This window comes from Rhinolophus sinicus, chromosome 16 (genome assembly GCF_057876585.1).
Source record: "Rhinolophus sinicus isolate RSI-liver-muscle chromosome 16, RSI-T2T, whole genome shotgun sequence".
NCBI classification, from domain to species: Eukaryota; Metazoa; Chordata; class Mammalia; order Chiroptera; family Rhinolophidae; genus Rhinolophus; species Rhinolophus sinicus.
In genome coordinates, this window is record NC_142516.1 from 31,685,397 (window position 1) to 31,705,443 (window position 20,047).

The following is a 20,047-nucleotide window of genomic DNA, read 5'->3' on the forward strand; positions in this document are numbered from 1 at the left end:
GCCCCGGCGCCCTGGACCTTTAGTGGTTGGCTGCGGCGCGCTCAAGCCCCGCCCCTCGACTGCGAGGCGTTTCCAAAACCTGCTGGGGGCGGGAACGTGCCCGCGACCCTGGCTCTTTGTTAAGGCCCAGCTGTTTGTCCGCTTCTGCAGCCGAGACCCCTCAGCCTGCATTCTCCAAGAGGGAAGTCAGAGGATACCCGAGCTGAAGGGCCCTTAGAACACCTCTACCACCTCCCGAGGTTTGCACAGGGGGTCCCTGAGGGGACTGACCTGCCCAAGATCACACCACAAGTTCGTCTGAGACCTAGGACAAAGTCCAAGGCTGAACCAAAGGAACTTTTCCCTTTCGCGTACCCTCGATGACCAAAGAAGGCTTGTCACCCGGGACGACTTGGCCTCCCCTACAATCTGAGGGGCTCTGCCTCAGACAGCGTCCCCTGACAACGGCCGGAGGCACGGAGTAGCCCCCAAAGCTCTTTGACACTTGTAGCCTCAACGTGTTTTTGATGTACTATTAAGTACCTAATCCCATCAGGAAAAGGGTGGGGGAATGCTTGTGTATTTACATATGGAGCGCCTTGAATGTCAGGTTGAGTTTAGACTTTAAGGGACAATTTGAAGGTGGGTTTCCCCCCTCCCTGTCCCCCACTACACCCCCCACACCGCAACTACTGGGGGAATGTTTTAAGAGGGAAGGTTTGGTTACTAAAGCGCTCTTATGCTCTTGTGTGTGTTCTCATTCATATTCTCTCTCTCTCTCTCTCTCTCTCTCTCTCTCTCTCTCTCTCTCTCTCTCTCCCCACCTCCCTCTCTTCTTCTCTCTCTCTCCCCTCCCCCCCACCTCCCTCTCTCTCCCCTCCCCCCCACCTCCCTCTCTCTCCCTTTCTTTCCCCTCCCCATCCCTCTGTTACTGAATTAATGTTTTTCCTCTCCCTCCCTTTTAAAAAAATCACAACCACACTTAACATTTTTAAACTCCTTAGTATCACTAAATATGCAGTGCAGTCAGTGTTTACATTTCTCTTATTGTCTCATAATTTATTTTTACAGTTTTTCAAGTTTCAAACAAAGTCTATATATTGAAGTTGGTTTGTATGTCTTTTAGGTCTCTTTTCTCTCTGTTAAGTGTACAAAAGGAAAACATGAATCAGTTATGCTAATCCTTCTAAAACATCTGCTCTGACAACAGCTCCCTTGCTTCGAACTCTGAGAGGCCACCTCTTTTCTCACAGGATAGAATGATGCCGTCCACTTACTTGAACTTAACATGGTGTCAGAAGTTCTTAGCAATTGGACCCAGTCACCTTTTCCAGCTTCCTCTCCATACCCTCCCTGCACACCTGCCACCATCCTCTCAGAACCTCTTACCATGTTCTAGACCTCAGTTGCTGTCACCCTTCTGTCACAACATGTAGCTCCTCTGCCCATAATTCACCAATTCTTGTGGTAAGCCCACTCCCCTGAGAGAACTAAGATGGCTGCTGTGGGCCCAAGTGAGCCCTGGAAGGACCTGACCAGAAAGAGGGCTCTATGTAAGGTGACCAACACATCTTGCTTTACTTGGGACTGTCCTGGTTTTAAAATTGAAAGCCCCGTGTCCCAGGAACATCATTAATCCCAAACAAAATGGGACAGTTGGTCTCCTTAGCTCAATGCAATTCAACAAACGTCATGAGAGAGGCCTGTAAGGGGGTTTCCACATGGAAAAATTGGGTCATACAGGTAATAGATAACACTCCCAAGGTAATTCAATACGTGGACTGATTGTTATAAGCCATGGACATGGATCGGGCTCCATGTATTAGTTTCCTAGGATTCTGTAACAAAGAACCACAAATTGAGTGGTTTAAACAACAGGAATTTATTGTCTCAGAGTTCTTGAAGCCAGAAGTCTGAGATCAAAGTGTTGGCAGTGTTGGTTCCTTTTGAGAGCTGCGAGGGAGAATCTGATTCATGCCTCTCTCCTAGCTTCTGCTGGCTTGCTGGCTATCTTTGGCACTCCTTGGTGTGTAGACACATCATCTTGATCTCTGCCTTTATCTTCATACAGAATTCTCCTTGTGTGTGTCCCCAAATTTTCCCATTCTTTAAGGACACTCGTCATATGGATTTAGGGGCCCACCCTACTCCAGTATGACCTCATCTTAATTAATTACATCTGCAATAATCCCTATTTCTAAATAGGGTTACATTCTGAGGTACTGGGGGTTAGGACTTCAACATATGAATTGGTTGGGGGCAGGGGAGTGTCGGGGACCACGCAATTCAATCCATAGCAGTCCCTAAAGGAAAGACCACCCACCCACCCCCTCAGAAATCGTTGACTCTGAAAGAGAGGCTGAAGAAGGAGGAAAAGGATAAAGGACTGGCCAGTTGTAGTTCTAAGATTCTAAGTCCCACAATAACAGGAGTGGTTGAGCTCACCGCTGTTGACTCACAGAGGTGATACGTGAGGTCTTATGCACAAAGAGACTGCTTTGAATACTTGGAGATCTCTTAGGTATAGAATCAGAAATGACTTTATTTCCATTCTACAGGTTTTGACAAATTACGATGACATGTATCCACCATTATTCTTTTTACTTTTGTGAAATATAGCTATTAGAAAATTTTAAATTACATACGTGGTCCAGTTTGGGGCTTACATAGTTCTATTAACAATTATCTTTCATTCTAAACAAAGGTTAATGCTTAGAGACCAGTATGGCACTTTAAAAATGTACTCATCAGTGTTTTTGTCCTGAGCTCAAAACATCTTTCTGTATTTTAGATAAATAAAACCCATCAAACCTTTTGATTTCTGTTTTTGTGGTATAGTTTCCCTATCGTTTTACTTTTAACCTATCTTTTTTTATATTTAAAATAGGTTTCTTGTGGAAATCATATACTTGGTTGCTTTTTAAAAATTTAATCTGATACTATCTACCTTTTAATTGGAGTGTTTAGGTCAGATTTAATATAATTATTGCTATGGTTGAGTTAAATCTGTTATCTTGCTACTTGTTTTCTATTTGTTCCATTTGTTCTTTTTTTCCATTTTTTCACTTTTCTTTCTTTTTCTATCTTCTGGAATAAAAGTGTTGTTTGCATGATTTCATTTATTTCCTCTATGGGCTTCTTAGCTCTTCCTCTTTGCTTTATTTTTCAGTAGGTGCTCTAGGGTTTATAGTATACATTTTAACTTATTACAATCTATCTTCAGATAATAATTACCACTTCATGTAAAATGTAAGAACATGACAACAGTATACCATTTTCCCCCCTCCCATCTATGTGCTAATGTTCTCATACATTTTGCTTTCACACAGTTATTATTTTGCTTTAAATAGTCAATTATTTAAATAAGAGGTTACAGAATGAGAAATAATGTCGTTTGTATTTCTCCACATCTTAAGCATTTCTGAGGCTCTTCATTCCTTTATGTAGATCCAAACTTCTTTCTGGTATCCAAAGGAAGAGAAACTTTGAATAAGAACATGGCAGGTTTTGTTTATTTCAATTAACTAGTATTAAATTCTTTTCCATTCTTAATTCTGTAATTAAAATTTTATGATATTTGGCCTCCTATGTATACAGTGGGCCAATTTTTTGAAATATTAATATATTTTTTATTCCCAGTAATTCCTTCACTAGAACTAAAACATGAGGGTAAGGCGTGCATTTCTTCAGGGATGATTATTAGAGTAGAAAAGTAGACAAAGAGGAAAACTTCTAGCTTCTTGGTTTTAAAAATAGACATTTGAAATTCCAGGCAGTGGTTTTAAGAGTAAAAGTTTTTGAGATATCAGAACCTAACCTGAAAGGCTCAGGGCATAAAATACTTGTATGAACAATATACTTGGAAGAATACTGTAATCACTCAGATACACTCCCTCTTAACCCCATCAGTTCCTGACAACGACTCGTTCTAATGGGGAAGGAGGAGAGCCACTGGAGAAGGGGTCCCTTGTGTGGGGATGCAGTGGGGTGAGACATAGAACCCCAGAAATATGAGATAAGAGGGAATCTGAGCCTCTTTTCCCATAGAGCTCAGGGAAGTGACACATCTCATAAAATTCCCCTGTTCTCAGCATGATGTAAGTGCAGAGTAGAAATGGCTGTGAATATGTCCCATTCCTTGCTTCCCTCCTAGAGTGCCACAGAAGAATAGCTGAGTGTTTTCTATGCCATTCAAGAGGTGCAAGGCAAGAGCTGAGCTAGAACTGAGTGCCTGAAGAGGTCTCAAGAGCAGAATGAGGAGGCTGTAGCTGTTATTTGCATGGTCTATACAACTGGATACCAGATGAAAATGCAGGTGCCAATAGGGAATAATGATGACAACTGAGGACCAGATGTCCTGCCTTCTTCCCCAGTCTCAGTTGGTGTGTTTGGCTCTATATATTCCTCTTAAAACTAGGGAGGTATTTGGGAAGAGGCCTTTACTCAGCTGAGAGCCCCCTGAATTGACTGAGATTACATTTTAGTCATTCAGGAAGAAGGGCACTTGTAGAGACCACTAGCTGTCTATCAAAGCTTTGTGTAACCCTTTTAGAACTTGTTGCTTGGAAGCAGCTGCCCTGCCAGAGAAAACACTCTCTAACTGCTGTCATGTTCACTGTTAATTCAATGACTCGAATACGGCCTTGGAGAGCAAAGTATTAGTGTGCCTTGGAGCGGAATGGATGCATTTGACATCCCCATTGGCCTCTATATTTAGATCTTACAGGAGGACAAGAAGCCCCACCAAGGCAACCAACACCAACGGATTATAAAATTTAGCATATGACCCTCAACCTGAGATGCTGGTACAATATCCCGCCAGCCTCCAAGGAGCCCTCTAAAGACACAAGCCTATGAGTATGACATTGTCCCCATTCTCTACTCTCCTTGCCTGTTTATTTCTGTAATTTTCAAACTTAAAAAAAGTAAGTTTATTTTTCAGCAGTGGAATTATTTTCCAACAAAATCTTACAGAGTCCCAATATATAAAATAGAAGGAAGCCGTGTTTTACTGCTACATTGACTTAAGTTCAAATTTATAACAATTACTTGGTTCATAGATAATAATGAGATTTTGATGAACACAAAAACTTGAAATCTGGAATTATGGATGATAATTGTGGTCACTTCCAATTTATTTCAGTATTTTGATGTGGTTGCCTGCTGTAGAGAAAATCCTGCTTCATGCAAATGAGTAGGTTGCAGGATCGTGGTTTTTTAAATAGCTCACCTTGAAAATCTCAGACTACTCTTTGTTTAAATTAAGATGGTACCTTTAAAAAGAAATAATGAGAAATTTTTTGTCAATATTAACTTATGAATACTTATGTCCATACTGAAACCTCTACATGACTGTTCATAGCAGCTTTATTCATAATCTGCCAAAACATGGAAGCCACCAAGGTGTCCTTCAGTAGGTAAGTGGATAAACTGTGGTACATCCAGACTACGGAATATTACTCAGCGCTAAAAAGAAATGAGCTATCAAGCCATGAAAAGACACGGAAGAAACTTAAAAAGCATATTACTAAGTGAAAGAAGCCAATCTGAAAAGGTTACATACTGTATAACTTCAATTGTATGACATTTCTGGAAAAGGCAAAATTGTGGCGACAATAAAAAGATCAGTGGTTGCCAGGAGCTGGGGGAAGGGAGGGATGAAGAGGCCGAGCACAGAGGATTTTTAGGGCCATGAATTGTATACTATAATGGTGGACACATGTCATTATACATTTTTCCAAACCCATAGAATGTACAACACCAAGAGTGAACCTTAATATAAACTATGAACTCTGTGATGTGTCAATGTAGGTTCACTAATTGTAACAAAGGTAACACTCTGGTGTGGGATACTGATCGTGGGAGAGGTTGTGCGTGTGCGTGGGGGCGTGAGGACAGGGGTATATGGAACATCTCTGTACTTTCTGCTCAACTTTGCTGTCAATTTAAAACTGCTCTTAAAAAAACTAAGTTTATTAATTTAAAAATGCCAGTGAGACATTAAAAATCAGAAAAAATCTTTACTCAATAATAAGGTTGCTTAACTGCTCAAATTCCTTATCCTAAATGTGAAGTTAGAGAACCAGCACCCCATATTTCTGGTTAATCCCAACACCATTGATAATGTGACATTATTACTGTGTGCCTAGTTACGTGTTCACTTGTTAATTGTGCAGTTGGTTATGACACCATGATGAGACATGGACCAAGCCGATGATTCTGAGCCTTGCCCGACACTTAATGAGAACAGTGCACCTGCGTACTTCCTGGTATAATTATACATAAGCAGATGCGCATAGGCTTGGATTAAAGAAAAAAGCAGCGCAGAACTACACTTTTTCTAATCAAGGATACATTTAAAGAAGATAAAATAAATGCACGGAGATGGCAGGAAAGATTTATTCCAAGATCTATTCAAAAGGCAGTCGATTCAACAGCACACATGGCAATGTGGTAATGGCCTCCAGAGTGTCAAAAGTCAAGACACAAGTTTGCATATGTCTGTTGTCTAACTACATATTAAACGTTATTTACAATATGTATAGTCAAGAAACTCAAATACTTGCAGAACCTGAGAAACCTCCATTTGGGAGCAGTTTGATTCTTGTTCAATCAGATTGTAGTATTCAAGAGTTTTGTACAATGTATGTTTGAACACGTCTGTTTGAATTCTGATAGATACCCTCTTTCTTTTCCAAAATAATGAATCACACTGTCTTCCACAGCTGGAATAAAGATGTCACTCTATTCTTTTTTTTGGCTTTTTGTAATTATGATGGTATTTTATGTTTAATTCTAATCCATCTGAAGTGTATGCTAGTGTATGGTGTGGTGCATGGATCAAAGGCAAACTTTCATTCATTTGAATGTTGTTGCTGTCACACTATTTATTAAAAGGTGGTTTGTTCTTCGTGCTATTCATTTTGATCTGACATATATGTATTAAATTCTTATAGTTGGAATTAATTTTCTGGTATCTCTGATACCATTGATTTTACAAAACTTTAAAAAATCGGTGGCATATAGTTCAGTAATTGTTATTTCATAATAAGTTCAAATCTGGTAGGAAGAATCTAACACTGTTACCTTCAAAAGTTCCTTGTATTGTTCAATTGTTCTTTACCAGCAATTTGTGTAGTTCAGCAGTCTTTGGGGGAATTTAAAACCCTAAATAATTATGTTTTTAAGCCCAGGTTTCCTATTGGCCTTACTTCAGAAATAGTGAAATTCAAATCTTTGGGGGTAAAGCCCAGGAGTATGCATATTAAAGAAGTTCTTCTGTTTGTTACAGTTTGAGTGCTCTTCCACCTTAGAAATTGAGATCATTTTTATAATAATATTTCTTCTCCCAATCCCCTGATCAATCACTCTGACTTTTTTTATACTCCCATAACACTTTTAACTTTTTTCTTGACTCGGTATGTCATGTCTTGAATTATATTTGTTCCCAGTTGTTTGATACTTGTTACTACTGTAAGGCTATTATTCCTGTTTTTTTCTTTATATTGATGGTGCATAGAAATACAATTGTTTTTTGAGAAGTTATTTCTGTCTCCTTTTCTGAACTCTTATTACTACTGGTTAATTTTTAGAACTACAAGAATTGTGTTTTCTGCAAAATTTGACATGTATTTCTTCCTCTCTTATATTTATGCCTCTTATTTTGCACTTGACCACATTTTTATATCTATTTGCACTTGTGCATTGTAGAGCTATTTGATATAAGAATGCACGATTTCTGGTCTGGCACATAAGAATCTTGAAAGTCAACATTGTGTTAGCAGGTAAAAAGGTGAACACGCCGATAAATCAACAATTCTTCTTAGATCCATAGGGAAGTGAGGTCACAGGGCAAACTGCTGCTCCCACCTTGGAGAGACCAGCCTGATACCAGAGGACTTGGCTTAAGGCAGGATTCTTCCACCCAGGAGTTGCTTCCCTGCTTCTTTCTCCTGCCCCTTAGCCCTGGTACCAAATCTTCTAGGGCCTGCTGTTCCAAGTGGGGCCTGCAGAACTTGTCAGAGACTAGATTGGACCCTACCTCAGAGTCATAGAATCTGCATTTTCACAACATCCCCAGGTGACTCATGAACACATTCAAGTTCAAGAAGCTCTGATCTCAGGAGCTTGCAGAAACGTCCACCAGATGGCGGGTTTGCAGCACGCCTCAGTAGCCAGAGCCACAGTCAACCACCCAAGGCTCCTTCAAACTGTGCCCTAAGTGGTGTTAGAAGTTTGGGGCCATTGCCCACACACTGTGGAAGGAGTGAATAGGAAAGCGAGCCCAGAGGAGACCCCCTCATCGATGAGTGGCAGGATATGGCACGTGAGCCGTGAATTCTCCCTCTCTGGGTTTTCCCCAGGTATTTTCACATGCATTGTCCAGTGAGAGGGATGGGGCAATACGCTCTCATTTTCCAGACAAGGAAATTGAGGCCCAGAGAGAGAAAGAAACCTAGCCAAGTACTCAGCAGTTGAAGATGGTGTTGGTGGCAAAATTGGAAGGCAGGTCTCTGGTTGCCAGGCCTGGGCTGAGAGCACCTCTAGAGGGACAGGGCAGGGTGGTTCAGCACCGGTCTCTGCTGACCTGAGAGGCCTGCCTACCCCGCTCCCAACCCTCCCCCACCCGGTTGCTCTTTGAACAGCTACCTTATTTTCTTTGAGAGTGCTAGAAGCAGCTGCTGTAATAATTCAATTTGGAATGTTAATGGGCTTTCCACAACACTCAGGGTCCTAGACTTAACCCCTGAGGGAACAAAGCATCAGGTGTAACTGGGATCAAACAGGACCAGCTGTGGTCCCCAGAAGATTCCCCTGGAAATCTTAATAGTCCCTGAGTCCATGGCCAGTACCAGCTGTGAGCCACTGACTCTTCCATCAATTTTCATCCCAACCTATTTAGTTTTGCTCTTTTCATTATAAGAATGAAGAGTTCACTTGGGTAAGCTCAAGTAGAATTTTTCTTATTTTTTCCCTAAGTAAGAATTCATTTGCATTGATTAGGAAAATCACATTGAATTCAAGAACTGAAGTCTTCATAGAATTGAGGTTAATTGAGCCTGAACTATATTTTCCCAGACTGTAAGGAAAGTTTTAAAATATTTTGAGGGAAGCAAAGGGCAATAGTAATTCTCATTTCCACCCCTGTTATTAACCATTCATAAGACTTGTTCTAACCACATTATTTACACAGCAAGTCAGATGACGTGGAGACCACAAAACAAAGGTAAACACAGAGACAGCACAGAGAATGAGAGAAACAGAGACCCCAACAAAGAACCTCAGACCCTCCCTATGTCCCCTTGCTCACCTCCTCCTAGGGTACAACCACTTTCCTCTTCTCAGCAGAGGCCCCACCCACCTCTGGGTAGTAAGGAGGTGAGGCCTATGGTCAATTCAATAAGAACAGGAGCCTCATTTTAGAGATTTTCAGGGAGAAAGCTCCATCAGATCCCCTCTCACCATCCCCAAGCCCAAAGAGAAATTCAGGAAAGTTTGGTTTTCTCTTTCCCCTCTCCTCCTAGAAATTCCACAGCAGTCCTCATCTTTGCATGTAGTTTGGTATTTTATAAGCAATCCTATGTGAAAAGGAACCTCTGCCACCATCCAGAATCTGGGAATGAGGAGACTCCTCCTCATGTCTGCAAATGCCAGACAGTACAGACATACCTTTGGGGGTGACCATGATTAAGGACCTGAGATCTGCTCACAGAGGTTTGTATTTAGGTAAATCTAAGTATGTATGTGGAAATAAGTATAATCACTGTCTCCTGTACATGTCACATAACACATGTAATAAATCCAGGGGACTGGCCGTTGAGAGGGCAGCACAGAGCAAGGATGCCCGAGGGACCATGATACTGGAAGGTGACTTTTACATAGTTCCATTTCTCCTTCCTGGTTTCATACCAAGCTTGAGGCCTTGGAAGTTCGGTCTTCAAAGAACCTCAAAGCCATTCAGTCCTAAAATAACTTATAACGGGAGAGAGACGGCAAGGCCCCAGAGAAAGGAGCTGTGCGGGGCCGCAGCCACCAACAGCCAGCCCCCTGGCCTCCTACTACCATGTTTTGTCATTAGTTCATTTGTTTGTTTGCTTGTTTGATTTTTTAATTTATGCCTGGCATCATCCCACAAAAGATTTGAGATAACCCAAAAATACATCCGAGGTCAATAAATTAAAATTAGGTGAAGAAATGGGGCAAAGGGAAATTAAAAGTAGAAAAATTGCAAAATGACAAAGCCAGAGAGGAGTAAGATTCACCTCAAAATGCAGACAATCTCAGCTGCAGAGTTACGATGTGATACAACACATCCAGAGCTGGTTTGAGTCTAGTAGGAAAACTCAAGAAATCTTCATGTATTTATTCTTTAATCAAATTAAGTCTGACATGAAGCCTCCATCTGACCTGGATAATGGTAATATTCTGTCTCAATCACTAAGGGTCATTCTACCCTCCTAGGGATTTCCCAGAGTCAGGACCTCCATAACTTTTGTGCAATATAGAGCATTCCACCCAAAAGCAGCAGAATATACATTCTTTCAAGCACACATGGAACTTTCTCCAGGATAGGTCACATGTTAGGTCACAAAACAAGTCTTAACAAATTTAAGTATGAATGAAATCATACCAAGTATCTTTTCTGACCACAGTGGAATGAAACTAGAAATCAATAGCAATAGGAAAACTGGAAAAGCCCCAAATATGTGGAAATTAAACAACACACTCATGAACAACCATTGGATCAAAGAAGAAATCAAAAGGAAATTAGAAAATACCTCAAGACAAACAATAACAAAACACAATATACCAGAATTTATGGGATGCAGCAAAAGCAGTACGAAAAGGTGTGGGGGAGGATATTGGCTGTATTGGGCAACAGACGATCTCCAGTGACACTAGAAACAGTATTTTGGTTAATGCAAGAAAAGTATAGGGAACTTGAATGCTCTTTCAAGTGCATGTTTCCAAAATGTCATGGTGTAAGTGATAAATTTAGACAAAGTAGTACAAGAGGAGAACTTTCTGAGTGTGGACAACCAAAGGACAAGCTGGATGAACCTATGACTGTGAGGTGAACTATGTAGATTCTGCATTAAGTATAGTGTCAAAGAAAAGGTATATGTGGGATGCGAGTAACAAACAAGACTGGTAACACATCCAGAATGAAAGATGGAGTATGACTATTGGCCTTTCTCTAGCAATGTTTATGCCAGTGGAAGAAGGAGGTTGGAGTTGGCTGGGTGAAGAACACGGGATAAAGACAATGGCCTCACATCAGCGACTTCTGATTCTGACAGCTATAACTGATAATGCTGATGCTAATGGTCTAATTGTAATCTTTGACTAATCAAAACCGGATTAAAACTTCCTCAGATTAGTCAACTATAATTTAATGTATATGTAGTCACGGGTTAAGGAGTACAGCAAAAGGAATAGAGTCAATGGAACTGTGATAGATATATACGATGTCAGAGGGGCAATAGATTGCGAGAGGGGGGTTATCATTTTGTGAGGGGTAAAATGTCTATTACATTGTTTTTGTATACCTGAAACTAATAATAAAAAATAAAATAAAAAAAGGAAGATTTCCTAAAACAAAAACAAAAACAACAAAAAAACACTTCCTCAGATTACTTAGTGAAGGGTTACACAAATGTATTGGGGTAAAAAAGGGGGGCAATTCAAAATCTTTTTCTTAGTTATAATAGTGGTTCATATGCAGTGTGGTGCCGCTGGGCTCTTTTTGTAGAGAAGAAATATTTGAACACAATTTTGGACACTAGTGTATCAGACATGGTTGCTAGAGCTTTTGCTTTATTTGTGTATTCTTTTTACAGTAGGAAGTAAAAAATTGTGGGAAATGACTGACTAGAATAAAGGTCTGTGTACAGGAAATAAATGAGTTATGTTAGTAAATTGTAGGAGAAAGCTTAAATCGGGCAGTCATAAATCAATGCATTGTTATTAATCTTTTCCCATCAATTATAAAAACACACAGATACGCATACGTGCACATACATACATAGGGTGCCAACTGAACATTTTAAGTTAAAATGTGTATGCAATTTTTTTGGCACCCCCGGTATATACATCATTCTTAAAAGAGGTATCATTTTCAGGTATGAAGATTTTTTCTGATATTGTACATAATGCAATTACATATGGATTCCAAACTTCTATTTTATTCCAATTCAAATAAGTTCTAAATATATACATTTTATACAGCAATAGAAAATGAATTCAACTTTGGAAGCAACTATCAACCAGTAAGGGAAGGGAGCTGATTTAACATGGGAATAAAGAAGAAAGAGGGAGGAAAGAAACTGAGAAAACAACCTGCTATTTACTAATAATAGTTAACAGACAAATTTGGTAATTACTGACTTTTACAAATATAAATTTAAGTGGATTAAAAATAATCGCTGTAATATAGTACGTTCCATTCCTATTTCCATATGTTCCTTGAGCGTAGAAGAAAGTCATGGACTTGGAGCTCTGGGAGCCACACGGGTCCTATGGCCAATCCTACCTGTGTGCCGATGGAGGGGAGTACCTGTTACTGCTGGCCTCTTAGTTGTGGAATTGAGGACGATTTTTACATTGCTTCCCCACAATCGTTTTGAAGTTTCATCAAAATGTGGATATTCACGGAGTGTGTGCTGGGTGTAACAGCCATTCATGTGCCATGTCAGTTGCATGGACAAAAGTTCGGGAGCTGCTAGCACCCAATCATGCAGCATTCTACTACTACTGCAGTGGGGTGGCATGTTGGCCTCTCAGCTTCCCTTCAGTGACAATAAAGTGGAGAACATGGTGAATGACAAGATGCTTAGTGTCCATTAGATCAAAACAAAGCAGCTGCTCAAGATAAATCCTGCTATTTCCAATGCTAACGTGTGAGTGGAATTCCTACCATGGTGCTAATGATCACTATTACATGTTGAGGCAGATGACATTTTCCAATTGATCCCTATATCAGATAGAGCAAGAGTCTCTAGGATGAGACCAAAGCAGAACAGAGTAAGCAGCAGTTCTACACAGGGACATACAATACACTCTGAGGTCGCAGTACCACTAAAATTTTTGTCTGTTTGTCTCTTTTGACCACATTTATAACTTTGTAGAGATAGTCATCAAATTCTGCTATCGGAAGATTTAAGACTTGGGCAGCAAAATATAGCTATGATATAATATAGCTATGATATAATACAGTACGGCTTGTGTGAAGCCAATAAACTCATCAGTAGTGCCAGAAATGAAAAGGCTCTTCCCACTGATAGCCCAAGGACCTCCCGGAGTTACCATTTTCCCATAAGTACAGTGAGGAGTTTAGAGGTCTTGCATCTGGTAGTCTGGGAATCTGTGACAGTCATTCAGTTAGCTGTTTCTGATGTACCAGGCTCTTCACAGCGGCCTTCACGTCCTTGTTCCTCAGGCTGTAGATGATGGGGTTGAGCATGGGGGTCACCACCCCATAGAAAAGGGAAATGAGCTTGTCTGAAAGGTCCTCTTTGTCTGCCCCTCGTGGGTCCTTGGATTTGGGTTTCCCATACATGAAGAGGATGGTCCCATAGAAGACGACCACGACCGTGAGGTGGGCAGAGCAGGTAGAGAAGGCCTTTTTCCTCCCCTCAGCTGAGGGGATCCTCAGGATGGTAGCAATGATGAACACATAGGAGAAAGAGATGAACAGAACTGGGATGCCCAGGAAGATCACATTGGCCGCCGCCATACTGATCACATTGATGGAGATGTCAGCACAGGCCAACTTCAGGACAGCCAGGATCTCACAGGTGAAGTGGTTGATGACGTTGTCCCCACAGAAGGGCAGCCTCATGGCCTGGGATGTCTGAACTACAGAGTTGGTGATGCCAGCTGCCCAGGAGCTGGCAGCCATGGGCACATAGGCAGCCTTGCTCATGACCACAGGGTACCTAAGGGGATTGCAGATGGCCACATAGCGATCAAATGCCATCATGCTCAGGAGCACACACTCTGTGGCTCCCATGGCAAAGGAGAGAAACATCTGCACAGCACAGGCTGAGAAGGAGATGGTTTTCCTGGGGGTCAGGAAATTGTCAAGAACAAGGGGGACTGAGGAGGTTGTGTAGCAGATGTCCAGGAAGGAGAGGTTCCCCAGGAAGAAGTACATGGGCTTGTGCAGGCGGGAGTCAAGGATGGTCACCAGGAGGAGGACCCCATTTCCCAGCAGGATCACCAGGTACATCAGCAGGATGAGCACAAAGAAGGTTTTCTCCAGCTTCGGTTGGGCTGAGAGGCCCAGGAGAATGAACCCCACCACAGTGGAGTTTCCATTGGAACTGTCCATGTTGCATCCACTCTGTCACCTGCAGGAACTCAGAAGGTCAACTTCAGCACTCTCTGACTCCAAACGTGCCTGGGCAGCCAGGCAAAAATCCCCACCCTGCTGAGCAACTGGAGAATAACTCTGACAATTCAGTCATCTCTACAAGATTCTAAGGAAAATGTAGTAGAGATCAACATTTAACTTCTGCTTCCAGTAAGAACGAATGAGTTCATTTGGACTAACTCTCCTGCGTATGGCAATTAGAAAAACTGGACAAACTGTCTAAAACATCTGTGTAAAGCATTGGCAAGCTAATAACACAAGAAATCATAGGCTCATAATTCTGGGATAAAATAGGAACTCAGAGAAGACGAGCATTTGAGGCTATGTTTCAACTGGGGCGATTGCAGCTTCTGGAGGTGGCTACTGCGAGGCCAGAGCGGTACTGACGGGGAACAGGTTTGGAAGTGCAAGGCCCACGATGAAGTTGTTCCTAACTAAATTTCCTCCTGTTGGGAGGAGACCCCAAAGGGCGGCACCATAGGAATAAGAGTGAATCAGAAGAAAACACATATTTACAGGGGCTGTAGCTTAACTTCAAATCTTGTCAAGCCTTGTAATGGGACTGAGGTGCTCCCAGATTTTCAGTGTTTCCAAATATGTAACAGAAGCCAACAAATCCACTCTGACGGAAGGTAACATCACTGCAGTCTCCAAATTATTTCCACAAATAATTTTGCCAATACAACATCTGGCACACCTTTGAAAAAGAGAATAAGGCATACAGGAGACAAGACAACATAAATGAAAACCAACAGGAAAAAACAGAAAGTCCAGTGTCCCTTTCCTTGGGGCCAGTGGGAGCCAAGAGTTCCCCGGCTCTCGTGTCACCTGCTGAGAGAACTAGCCCAGACCGCAGTGCCAAGGTCTGAATATCCTGTCGATCCTTTCGTATAATACATTTGGGGCCTCCGGGGGGCCTCGTGAGCACCGTGGCCAAGTTGAAGGAGAGTTCTGACTGAACAGGACTTCTTGTCATTCTCCATCTGCCGGCACCAGAGGCACTGGCTTCTGCCTGAGACTGTTCACAGAGCCCTGAGTCCTGTTCTGTCGGCTCTTCCTTCTGGAAAGCTGGACTCTCCCATCGTACTTCTAAGTGCTCCCTAAACCGGGATTTATTCTGAACCAGTGAAAATCTTGTAGGCAACATTGAGCATGTTGGGCATTCGGTTATATTTGCTCTATATCTAAAATACTCGTGAACTTCCCAGATATCTCTCTCTCCATACTGTCAGTAACCCAGCTCCTTGCTCAGTCTACGGGGTGATTCCTGCCTGTAGAACTGTGAGACACCTCTCTGTAGGTGTTTCGCGTTATAACTGTTACCAAGTCAGTGCCATAATAATTTCATCAGGCCGACAGATATTTATTGAGCATCTGCTCTGGGCCAGGTGTAATTCTAGGTGCCAGGATCACAGCAATGAAAGGCATAGCCCCTGACCTCAAAGAGCTCCAAATCCAGCAGGGGTGGGGCGTGGTGATTACCATAATTGATTATATAAGTAATTACATCAGCAGCAGCATCATCGACTATAATAGTTACTCTAAAGCTACAGACAATAGGCCATAGGGTCTATTTAGCAATCTGCTCTCTTTTCAATGTCGAAAGCCCCTCACTGCGTTCCTCACAGTCCTCCAGCCTGGCCTGATGCCCTGAGTAATGTGGGGTGCTACCAGGAACCTCCTGGCGAGGTTCATTTCACTTTGAAGGAGTTCCCCTTTGATACTGAGCTAAAATCTGCTCCTGTGCCACTTCGATCCCTCTTCCACAGACAGCACTCTAAATGTTCAGAAATAGCTCAGCTTCAGCATAAACAGGAGTCAGTCTCCCTTTTTTCTCCCAGGGCCTTAAGAAAAAAAATCAATCTATCTCTTAGAGGCAAATGTACCATCCAGGAATTGACTACAAAAGCTAGTCAGTATTGAGAAAGGCCTCTAGCTTGAGTATGGCTTAGGTGCCCAGGACACACTGCTTTCTGCGGTGTGTGTGCTGAGATAGTAAATCAGACCCAGGCTGGGTTTTCACTCCATGTCTGCCAACTATCCAGCCTCTCCCAAGAACCTGGATCATGTAAGAAAAATATTCCCCCCGCATCATCACCACCGGATCCAGCAACATGGCTGATTATAACTGCTGGACTTTGGATTCTTAAGTAGGAAAGGAGAAAGAGCCCTTAGTTTTAATCAAGAAGGGACAACTGTGAGAAGGAGGCAAGAAGCTTTGTGCTGGGCAAGCACTTTCCCCTCTGCACAACGTGAGGTGAGGCCAGATGATCTTAGAGACTCTTGTAGTTTGATGGGTCTATTTGACTCCGTGAAAATAACATCAAACCAATGAAAGGGCATCCTGTCTCCCCTTCTCAAGCCCCTATTCCATGACAATCAAGCCTGATGGCACAAATGCAGCTGTGTGCTAATGATAACTTTGGTTGATCAAAATCTGTACTTACTCTTAACCAGAAAAATGATGAGCAACAGTGATCTGTTTCCTAAGGGTTGGGAAGAGGCCACATGTCAGAAGTAGTGACACTGGGTCTAAAGTGCCAGAGGGAGGATTCAGAATGTGACAGGTGAAGGGTCCAGCCAGTCTTCTCCCCTCCACTTCCCTTGTGTGCTCAGGGCATAGTCTCCAAAGGACTGGCCATCGCCCTTAGAAGATAACTTATATTCCACTTTGTTCTTCGGGACCATTTTAGTCCCTGAAGTCATTTAAAGTTTGGAAAATGAGTTGTACGCAGTTTAGAAACTTTATATTCTTCTGGGATAACATCCCCAAGATCCAATTATGCTGAAGCCACAGGAGGAAGTTTGCTGCCTACTTCTTCCTTCCTTCCCTCCTCCCCTTGACCCTGCCTCCTTTTCTTCCTTCTTTTTCTCCCGTATTTCTTTCTGAACACCATACCCCATTAACAGAGTCCAGCAGCCTTCTGGTCACTGATTACATGACTCATTCCAATCTCCAAGTCTTTTCTCTTGTGTTGTGGCCAAGCCCCATCCCACTAAATCTGTGCTTATCCAGTGGTTTTTACTCTCCCTCGAAATGTTCAACTTGTTGAATTAGGCCCCTTGTGTTCTTCCTTAGTCTTTACTTGGCATCGTCTTTTCAGCGTCCTGTCATCTTGCATTCACTCCGAGACCTCATGGGAGTCACTGACAGAATGTGACTCAGAACAGGAATGGGTCCAGAGAATGGGTACATTCCTTTATTCGGCAAATGATTATTGTGTATTATGTAGAAGGCAGAAATGTGCACAGTAACAAGTCTCTGGCTTCTGGAATGCACCCTCTAGTGACAAGAGAGGGGCACAAGCAAAGAAAATTACCAAACAAGGTAGGAAGCGCAGAACAAGGAGAATGCCCACCTGCTGTGAAAGCCCAGAGAGAGGCAGAGGCCAGACTTCCTGGAGGAGGTGATCCAAGGTCAGTGGTGAGCTGGAGCAGGCTCCACAATTGGGTACATCTCCTTCCAGCTCCCATTCAGTGACTTCATTTGTAGCTTTAAATTGGACATTGTGGGAGTGTTTATATCATAGATATTGGCAAATGCTCCAGATCAGAGCTGTGTTTGACCTGGAGATCCAATTGTTAAACATTTACCAGCGTACCACTGGCACGGATGAGTGGCAATATGCCTGATGAAGGGGAGTGGGGAAGTACCCCAGGCAGAAGGGGGCAAAGGCACAGAAATGAGAAAGATTCCAGGGGTGAGGGATGACCAGCGGAGCAGTTGCTGGAGCATAAAGGGACAGCTGCTGCTGATGTGGAGGTAGGCAGGGGTCAGACCTGTGGTTGGTCTTTCTAGGCATCCTGAGGAGTTAGGACTTTCTCCTACAGGGGATAAGGAGGCTCGTTGGGGTTTTAAGTAAAGGTCTGACAAAATCAAATTTTCATCCTTCTCGGCACAATGTAGAGGGAAGATTGGGGACACGAAGATAAGAACTAAAGAGATAGGGAAACATTGCCCAAAGTGAAGATAAGGACATTAACTGGGGAAGTGATGGAGGGGTGGTGAAGACAGGGAGATTCAAGAAGCATTTGGCAGACACAAAATACAACTATGAGCATTTGGTTGGATATGGCAGCCAGGAAAGAGAGTTAAATCAGTATTTGTAGCTCAGATGACGGGTGGATGATGGCGACACCACCAAAGGAGAGAACACTGACCAAGTTGTTGGTTTGAGGGGAGAAGGTGAATTCTGTTTGGGGCAGAGTGTGTGTGAGGAACATCCAGGTAACGACGGGAGATGTCTTAGCAGGAGACTCATCGACTTGTCCATCGCTGAGGGAGAGTGGCTGGAGCCCTGGAGACGCTGGCACTGCTCTGCTCTCTCTAGACACAACTCTAACTGTACTACCCGGGGAGATTGCTGGAGACCCCCCGCAATGCAAATTCGTAATATCTACAGGGTTTCCTTGAGGTCTGGGTCTCTAGGGGCTCATCTGCTCTGTTAGGATAATCCTCTGAGAAAGTGGGTCCTGAGGACAGCGAGGAGGTTTACTGCTGGCAGGAGAGAAAGCCCCCAGACACCGGTGACCCAGGGGATGTCAGTAGGGGTGTGGACAGCCAAGGGTCAAGGATCAGGGGTTAGCGCAAGCAAGGACTGAACGAGTAGCCCACTCCAAAGCAGGGGAATTATAGGCAGCTGCTCTGAGCATAGAAAACACCCTCCTTCCTCTTAGATTCCTTAAAAGGAATAACTGGCACCCCAATCCTAGGAAAAGTCTAGATAGACTTGATGCTTCTGCATCAGAATCATCTGGAGGGCTTATTAAAACACAAATTGAACACACACACACACACACACACACACACACACACACACACACACACACAGATCTGATTCAGTAGGTCCAGGGAGGAGCCCAGGAATCTGCATTATTAACACTTTCCCAGGTGATGTCAATTCTGCCTCTCTGTCGGTCACACTTGAATAGCATTGGGCTAGATGTCTTATTAACTTAGTGCGTGGGGTCTCAGGTCATTGAGATTTCAAATGTTTCTGAAAATGTTTCTCCTTATTTCTCCTCACTGCCTACCAACGCATCAGACAGACCAGCCAGGGGATATCTGGGTTTTAATTGGCCAAGACGGAGCTTGTGTATCAGAAATCTCCTTATTCCATGTGTGTGAGTTTGTGTGTACATGTGAGTTTGTCGCAGATGAGTGGGACTGACCAAAGAGGTAGTCTGAACCCCAACAACACTAGAATTTCCTGGGTGGCATGTGTTTACTATGGCTTCCCGAGGACAAAGGTGAACATGACACCACTGGGAATTCACAAGGTCTGTCAACCCTGGTCAAAAGATTTCGTTCCTCTCATTCTTGACAGCTTCCTGACCCTTAGGAAAACCATCGCCTTCGCAATCTGCCATTTCAGGCCTATTTGACATGAGCCTAGGAGGAAGGGAGACATTAGAAAAGGCGGATATCAGGTCCCTGAAGAACTCTAACAGCCCAGGCTTCCTGTCAACAACATGGGAGGCCATGAGCCCCCACATTGTTCAAAATGTTCAAGCAGAGGCCAAGAAATAATTTCGTGAAGAGAGGATCCCTGTAACAGGTGGGTTAGAGAAGGGGGCTGGCTTTAATACCTAAAGATTCTGCCAAGCCTCAAATTATGTGATAACAAAGGAGACTTTCTCTAAAAATCACTACCTATCCCTTAATTGTGCTATTACGAGATAACCTCTTTTGGA

General features: G+C 42.8%; 1 protein-coding gene across 1 annotated transcript; it reads right to left on the bottom strand.

The window, feature by feature from the left end:
- Positions 1–13,236: 13,236 nt before the first annotated feature.
- LOC109446148 (olfactory receptor 13C7) lies at positions 13,237–14,311 on the bottom strand. The gene has a single exon (XM_019729273.3). The coding sequence runs from the start codon at positions 14,309–14,311 to the stop codon at positions 13,352–13,354; it is 960 nt and encodes a 319-aa protein (XP_019584832.3). The 3' UTR covers positions 13,237–13,351.
- Positions 14,312–20,047: the final 5,736 nt, after the last annotated feature.